This window comes from Grammomys surdaster, unplaced genomic scaffold, assembly GCF_004785775.1.
Source record: "Grammomys surdaster isolate TR1022 unplaced genomic scaffold, NIH_TR_1.0 1162, whole genome shotgun sequence".
NCBI lineage: Eukaryota > Metazoa > Chordata > Mammalia > Rodentia > Muridae > Grammomys > Grammomys surdaster.
In genome coordinates, this window is record NW_021605581.1 from 740,417 (window position 1) to 749,120 (window position 8,704).

General features: G+C 45.1%; 1 protein-coding gene across 2 annotated transcripts in view; it reads right to left on the bottom strand.

The window, feature by feature from the left end:
- Window positions 1-5,884, bottom strand: part of Poglut3 (protein O-glucosyltransferase 3) — a 59,434-nt gene extending 53,550 nt beyond the window's left edge. Inside the window, exons 1-2 of one of the 2 annotated variants that reach the window (XM_028783624.1) lie at window positions 5,609-5,807; window positions 1,357-1,554 (exon numbers count right to left, since the gene is read on the bottom strand). In XM_028783624.1, the coding sequence (XP_028639457.1) occupies window positions 1,357-1,554; window positions 5,609-5,807 (397 nt within the window). Of the gene's footprint in view, window positions 1-1,356; window positions 1,555-5,608 lie in introns of both variants that reach the window. The other variant, XM_028783625.1, reaches the window with a different exon arrangement.
- Window positions 5,885-8,704: the final 2,820 nt, after the last annotated feature.

Genomic DNA, 8,704 nt, shown 5'->3' on the forward strand with positions numbered 1-8,704 from the left:
ATAGCTGAACAAAGAGGACTCTTCTGAAGAATATTTAGAAAACAATATATACAAATCTAATTTCAGGACATATCCATATTTACTTGAATATATTTTCTTGATGGTTTATTTGTGATCTTTGGAAAAAGAGTCTCATATAGCCCAGGCTGGTCTTAAACTAGCACAGAGGTCCTCTTGTCTCTACTTTCCCAGTGCTGAGATGACATTAGGCCCCATTTTGTTGGGGTTTTCTACTTCAGACTGAGATCACAAAGAGGCACTGATTTACTCTTTTACTTCAAACTGGTGAATAAAACCTGTCATGTGGACTCACAGTTTCCAGACTATGGACATGAGGCAGGGAAGGACAGTGGGTCTTGGAGATGACACTAGCAAGGGAAACCTCATAGGTCACACAGCTTGCTGCTTAATGTAGCTCAGGAAGAGAGCGTGTGTAGAGCTGAGCAGGCTCACTGAGTTGAGGAAGAGCTAAGCGTGTTGCAGAACCAGGCAGCTGAGCCTGGGAACAGAGTATGTGAGGGGTGAGAATTAAACACAGGAAAACTTAGACACATTCAGGACTCTGGGAATGTGTGTCCAGCCCAGCCTGTAATCAGAGCATCTGTAAGTGGAATCCACCCAGTGCAGGGAAGAACCATCAGAACAACACTGGGTGGCCAGTGCATTGCGCTCCAGGCAGGGCTGGGCCAAGTGCCTGTGTCAGCGAGGCTGGAAAGCCTCCTCACTCTTGGGACTTGGGGAGTGTGCACCTCAGTTGTTCAGAGTAATTAGACACAGATTAAGCATCACTCATTTTCATCTAACAAACTGTAAAAATATAACTGGAAAAGATCAAATTATGTCCAGTTAACTCTGCCACATCCCAGAGATAAAGCTTAGGAAAACTAAAAATGGTATCAAGAGACTCTGGCATTTGCGGGATAAAAAAAGAACAAATTTAAAGATGCAGACAGCAGTGGGAACTATACAAAATGAAACAGAAAAGGATTTTTCAAGAGATTTGTTTGTTTTATGTGTGTTTTGTCTGCACGTATGTATGTATGCATATATGTGCATGTCACATGTACATGTCTGGTCAGAAGAGGACATTAGATCCCCTGGAACTGGAGTTACAGAAAATTGTGAGCTACTCTGTGGGTACTGGGAGCTGAACCCAGGTCCTCTGCAAGAGCAGCAAGTGTTCTCCAAACCCAGAAAATGATAATTTTCTTAAAATGCCAAAGATGAAATAAAATTTGAGCTTCTGAGAGTACATATACAATGTTTACGCTGTCACATTTGACTGCAGGGTCATTACAGCCCTTCTGAAAAGCATGCATCCCACATATGTCAGGTCAGGTAACTGGTAACACGTACCTTTTAAAATATAAGGAGACTGAGCCACGTGTTCACTACCATAAAGGATCTCTATCTTGAGCCCTTCATGGACAGTCTCGTGCATCCTGTATCTCACCAAAAATGTTCCATCATTTCTGTCCAAAGGTTTGGGGACATAAATACGGACCAACTCTCTAGGTGAAAGGGATTTTACCACTACTTTGAACTGTGTTTGACCTGTAAGCAAAAGAAATACAAATATCGTTACCATTTCCTGATCATTATGCCTTAATGATCAGACATTGAATCTTAGTATAGAAGTCTTTTGGCCTGCAGTGTTCATGGTAACTCATATTAATCTCAGCATGGAAGATCCTTGCAGACAGCAACTATGTGTGGTCCATCCTTAAGTCAAGGATCTGACTTGACATGGGACTCATCAGCCATTCAATAACACTGGATGAAAAAATTAATTCATTGCAGAAAGTAACATTGGTCCTACTTGGTCTTTTTCTCCTCTGAATAACATTCAAGCTTAGGCAGTAACAGTCCACACTCAATAAAGATGACGGCCCTGTGGTAATTCAACTTTGTCCCTGTAAAACACACACACATTATTTAATGCCATTGAAGTAGCTAGTAATTCATTTGTGAGAAAATGTCCCTTTTTCATTAAATTTGTTCTTTGACAATTTCACACTTTACATAACACATACTGACCACCCTCACCCTCCGCCCTCTCCAAACCCCCTCCCACCCTTACCTATCCCCTCTCCTTTTGTACAAAAGTCTTTTTAACATTCATGTCTATTCATTTTGTTTATGACCCACTTGGTCTAACCAGGGGTGTCTGTGTGTCCATGAATTTGGAAGTATCCACAAGAGCCTGGGGGCTCAGCAGTGGGTATGTAGGAGGCACACAACTGCAGGTGACTCTCCCTCTGCCAGAACCTAACAATAATTTGGAAGTGAGGGACAGGGTCCCATAAGATCCTCCCCATTCTGTGATTGATTGTTGACAGGGCCAGTCTTGTGTGGGTCTAGTACAGTAACCATGGTTATGAGTTCATGGTTGCAAAGGGTGAATCTACAGCAGTGGTTGTCAACCTGTGGGCAGTGTAAAACGACTTTTTCACAGGGGGTCACATATCAGATATCTTACATTTCAGATCTTTGCATTTCGATTCATAACACTAGCAAAACTACAGTTAAAAAGTAGCAAGGAAAAAAATGTTATGGTGGGGGTCACCATGACATGAGGAACTATATTAAAGGGTGGCAGCGTTAGGAAGGTTGAGAACTGCTGGCCTAGACATTTTGAAGCCAGTCCCTCTGTCTTCTGGCTCTTAGATACTTCCTACTTCCTCTTCTACAAAGTTCCCTGTGCTTTAGAGAGTGTGAAAAATTTCTTTTTAAACTGAATTTTCAAATGCTTTGTGTTTCTTCTAGCTGCCATCAGAAAAGCAACCGGAGGAGGAGAGATGGCTCAGCAGTTAAAAGCACTAGCTACTACTACTCCAGAGGACCCAGATTCGAGTCCCTGCACCCACATATTTAAGTGCTTAGTTGCCTGGGCCATTGACAGCATAAAATCAATGTGAGAGTCAGTGGAAAATGACACTGCTCGGGTCTGACAGGGAAATAAGTCAGCTTTATAAGGGAGAAAAAGCCGGGCGATGGTGGCGCACACCTTTAATCCCAGCACTTGGGAGGCAGAGGCAGGTGGATTTCTGAGTTCGAGGCCAGCCTGGTCTACAGAGTGAGTTCCAGGACAGCCAGGGCTACACAGAGAAACCCTGTCTCGAAAAAAAAAAAAAAAAAAAAAAAAGGAGAAAGTAGTGACACAAAAGGAGCCTGGGGTGTCAAACCTAACTTCAGAGATTCTGAACACTTAACTTTCAAAACTATCAAAAGCATAAAAAGAAATTACTTAACCCCTTCTATGAGCTACATATGTTCCTATCTATCTATCTATCTATCTATCTATCTATCTATCTATCTCTTTTAGATCATGTTCTTATTACATAGTCCAGGCTAGCCTAGACAATCCTTCTGTTCCTGCCTCCCAAGTGCTTGGATTGTAGGCCTGCACCATCATACTCGGCTCTCACAAGCGTTTTCTACCTGTTTCTTGTAAGACTTGTCAGGTAATTATTGATTCCCCTTCCCTAACTACAGATCAATAAGCGTAGGTTATTTATACTTCGAGAAGTAACTGAAGGTCACATATCAATACACAGCATAGCAGTAACTGAGGGTCACATATCAATACACAGCATAGAGTAACTGGGGGTCACATATCAATACACAGCACAGCCAGTGTGCGAACCACAGCTTTGCAGAGTTTTAAACAGAAGAGACTCTCTGGCAATGGGAACTAGCCTGCCATGACTGAAGGGGCTCTGGTCAGTGAGCATGGCTCTGGTAGGCCTTGGCTTTCTCTCCCATTGCCTCTGCCTTGTTAAAAAAACATTGGGTTACATCCCTAAAGCTAGGCACCAAGGTCTATTCTCTTATATGGCCACTTCCTCCTCCTGAAGCTGACTACAAATGCTCAGCTATCAAAGTACCGAAGTTCAGCAATCAAAAGTCCCCTTTGGCTCACCTAATTAGCATGCCCGATTAAAATAAAACACTATGGACCACGTCTGTCTCCTCTCTATCCAGAGGCAGTCCTTTGTCCCACTCCTGGAAATACCCCTGACCTTCCCTTTCCTCAGCTTCCATCTCCTGTCTGTCTTATTCCCTGACCTGTGTCCCTCTGGGGCAGATAAATCCCCTTTGTGCTGAGAACTTGGTCTTGAGGGTCCTGAGTCGATACTTTTCCTTTCAATGACCATTTAGGAAGTTTATCCAAGCTCTCGGCAGCTAGAGGGAAAGCACTGATTCTACATTACCAACTAGAGCATCCCATAAACCCAAAGTGTTACGCCCTAGGACTATGTAATTATCCAAATATCTCTGACTTCCTGCCATGGACACTCCAGGATCCACTCATGGACTGCCCTTTTTTCTTAAGTTTTTTTTTTCATTATAAAAACATTATGATGTATATTGGGGCTAGGGAGATAGCTCAGAGGTTAAGAGTGCTTCCTATTCTTCCAGAAGACACATGTACTCAGCAACTATATTAGGCAGCTCACAAGTGTCTAGACTTCTACAGCAGATCCAGCGCCCTTTTCTGGTCGCTATGGGCAGCAGCTCACAAGTGGCATGCACACACACACACACACATCTGTATAATCCTTGCAGAAAATTTTATTTGGGGAAAAAGAATTTTAAAATTGGGGGTGGGGGTGGGGGGAATCCTTACTTTCTTGCTGTAACCACAGGAGTGCATGTTTGGGTTCATTTATTTATTACAGAATTGCAGAGACACTATGATACGGTTTGAATCTGGACCATGTTCCACAGGCTCCTGTTCTGGATCCTAAACGCTCTCTGCTTTTGCACATCTGCAAACCAGTCTAGAAACTCCTTTCAGCTTCCAAACCCATACTCCTGAAGCTTCCCAGACTTCCCTGGGCCTATTGGCGGTTCTTCAATGTTTACACCAGGCTGCAGAAATCCAATTATAGCAACTGTGCTCTGCCCTGATAGGCTGGTTGCTTATTATCCATTTTCTCAGTAGAGTCTAAGTTTTCTGATAGGCAGACATTGCCATCCTCTTTTTACTATAGGATTACCAAATACACGTGACCTCCACGTACGTGACATTCTCATTTGCTCTGTGGAGGACGCCATAGATTTCTCTGCCTCTTTGCAGGCAAAACAGGACGCCAGTTGGGAGCAGCCTTAAATTTAGACACAAATTAGCAAATCCTGATTGGCAACAACTTGAAACCAGCTGGACAAGTCCAGAGAAGCAGTCAGCTGTGGGAGGAGGGCCCTGCGGACATTCAAGACAAGCTCCTCCCTTCTCTGGTTCCATGAAGTTTCACTCATTCGCGTGGTCTGCACTGAGGGCCTAGGAGCGCCAAGGGATGAGTAGGGCTGCTGAGTCAGGGAAGGCGCGCCCTGCAGGCCAGGAAGGGCCATCTGCATCCCGTGATGGCACCACCGCGCCCCGCGGGACCCCATAGGCGCCATTTACTCTACAGGTCCAGGGCGGGACCTGTGGCTCGGCCTTGAGTTAGTCACCCAGCGGTCCTCAGTGGCATCGCCCACCCCCGGGGGTGTCAGGGAGGAGGGAAGGGACGCCGATGGGAAGGGAGAGAGAAGGCGACACCCACAGTGGGGAGATGGCCACGCGTGGGGACAGGGACGCGCGGGGACGGCGACGGGCGCTGACCTGGAGGCGAGCTAGTGAGGTTCCGGCCGTCCGAGTCCACCGACTGCAGGAAGAAGTAGCGCACGGGCAGGACGGCGGCAGCCTGCAGCCCCGGGCCCCACGCCAGGCTCCGCGGTGCGCTCACGCGCGTCCCGGCCCCCGCCGCCACCAGCAGGGCGAGCTGCAGAGGCAGCAGCAGGGCCCGCCGGACGCAGTGCATGGTCGCCGGCTCTCAGCTCCGCTGGCCAGGGAGGAGCTGGAGCGCCGGGCCGAGGGGACACCCGGGGGCGGGCCTCTGCCTAGAGCCGCCCCGGGCGGGCCGGGCGCGCGCCCCGACCTGGACTGGGTCGTTGTGCACCGCGCCCAGGCCTCAGGCTCGCCAGCCCTCTGCTAGTTCCCTGAGTTTGCCAGTTTAGAGAAAGGCAGGGTTTGCTTGCTTTTAAATTGTTACCTCTTTTTTTTTTAATCTTATTTTATTATTGTTGTTTTTCTTTTTGAGATGGAAGTCTCCTGCTTTATCTCAGGCTGGGTTTGAACTGATGGCAATCCTTGCACCCCAGCCTCCTTCAGTAAAGGGAAATTAAAGGTGTGTAAGCCAAGCCACCTTGCCCTGTGGAGAAAACTGGTTGAGATAGGGTTTTCACTATGTATCTCCTACTGCCCTGGAACTCTCTCTATATCTATATAGACTGGCTGATCTTTAACTCACTGTCATCCACCTGCCTCTGTGTCCCAAGTATTGGGATCAAAGATGTGCACTACACCCAGCCAGAAAAAAAGGTTTGAGACGTGGCTTACAATAAGTTTAAACCAGGGTTTGGTTTCCAGTGCCATAGTGGAACAACGAGGAATGGCTTCCCTGTGAGGAATTCCACCAGTCTTGGTTCACACACAGGCCCACATGTTTCATTTATTTGTGCTTGGCAGCCTCTGACCATGAAGTCACTGGAGTATGGTTCCCTTTCTGTCCCTTGTCTTTCAGTGTTTTCTGGTGTAGGGCACTTGGGCAGCAGAAGGCAGGGTCTGGGCAAGCTTCTCAGCAGAGTTGGGCATCTTTCCTTCCCTGCCCACTTTGGAAAGGTAGGGTGGATGGCCTGGGCACTGCACTCCTGAGCATTAAAAGCCAGGAAGAACAGTTTCCCCACAGTCCCCGTTTGTTCACTCTTGCTAATTATTTTTTCTTTTTATCTGCATAGCATTAAAATATTAGGAACTAATTATTCTTCCCAGGATGAGGAATCTGGAAGAACTCATTCTGTAGAATGGACAGAGGGCTTCTGCCCCATCCCTAAAGATCTCAACCCGGAGCATATCAGAACCAGGTTCCAAGCTTTAATTGGGCTCCTGAGCATTTTGAGCTTGGGCCCAAGTCACCAACCCAATTACCAATCATAGGTTAGGATAGAGGCCAGCAGGAAGAAAGCACCAGATGCCCATATGCACTCCACAGTGCTGGGGTCTTGGGTTAGCCTGGCTTCCACCACTGGAAGTTATAGACAGCATTCTTTTGAAGCATCATTTGAAACTGAGAATAGGTCACTTGTAAACTACAGGGCAGCAATGTAGCATAACTTAGTGTGATTTCCACTGATTTGTTTCCTGGAGTCATTTGCATGCTTTGATAGAATGCCTGCTCTGTTCCAGTTAGCATTTATAAATAAATAAATAAATAAATAAATACCACCACCACCCACACACAAAACCTGTGTAGAACACATTTTATTCACTCTGTCAAAATTGAACTTAAATTTCTTTTCCCAGAGAAGTGAGCTGGGGGTTATCTGGTTCTAGGTGATAGTGAAAGATGGCCTAAGAAATTATGTAACAATTGAAATAACACCTCCTTTGCTGGGGTGCCTGGGGGTGGGTGGGTGGGGGGACAAGCAATTGACTACTAAGACTACAACCAGTCAACCAATACACAGTAATTAGAAGGGTCATTAAGTGATTATCTTAAGCTACAAAGAATAATCTGTGGTGATATTGGATGAGGCTCCCAATTCAAGCCTGCTGCCTCCTCTTTGCTATACCTGAGAACCTCCAGGAAGTGATGTCAGCCTAGGCACTCTAATGTCTCCAAAATGGTTGACTACTTTGGGTGTACATGAAACAGAAGTAAGCCACTCTTTTTGTTTTGAATTATAAATTATCCATTTGACAACCCTCTCCCAATAGCTGCCAGAAAGACCAGGCACATTCCCCTCCAGTATCTTTGTAATTTTCCTGGAAAACTTCAAACTTAAAAAAAAATCATCTTTTAAGGGGCTGGAGAGATGGCTCAGTAGTTAAGAGCACTGGCTGCTCTTCCAGGGGACCCAGGTTTCATTGCCAGTACTCACATGGCAGTTAACAACTATCTGTACCTCCGGTTCAAGATCTGATGCTCTCCTCTGACCTCTGTAGACACCAGGCATGCATGTGGTGCACAAACAGGCAAACTCATACACATACAAAGATTTAAAAACTAATCTAAGGATAGTAAATAAAAGCAACTCTAACAGTATTTTGGAGTTGAGGCTATGGCTTAGTGGTAGAGCTGCCTAGTGTGTGGGTTCCATCTTCAGAAGCACAAACCCAGAAAAACCAACAAAGGATGCAGTGCTTCTGTTTAAGTTCTTTATTTCCACAAAAGTGTTTTAAAATTTCACCCTCTATTCCATATTCCATACTTTGGGAACAAATCTGAGGAGAAACATAAAAGGGTTATTTGACAGTTTTGACAAAGTGCTTATTATGGCTTATTGTTTCAGAATAGAATTATCAGTCAGAAAGAGCCTTTAAGTAGTAATACAAACTTGCAAAGTAAAATATTTACATATTTATACTGTACATTTAGATAGGGTATTCTACAGCTCTACTATACAGTGAACTCCAGGCAGTGAGGCCTGTTTGAACCAGCATTCATTATGGGAACTTGTTTTTACAGAGATGTGAATTTCCATTTGAATTTCATTTTTTTCACAACCTCAGTAGGCTTCTTTTAGCACCCGTGTGACTCATCTTTATTTCCTATACAAAACAGTTTTCTCTTTTGAGCTTATCCTTAACCAAATTCATGTTAATAGCAATTAGAGTTTTGTTAAGATCAATGTATTAATGATATAAGAGTAAACTGTT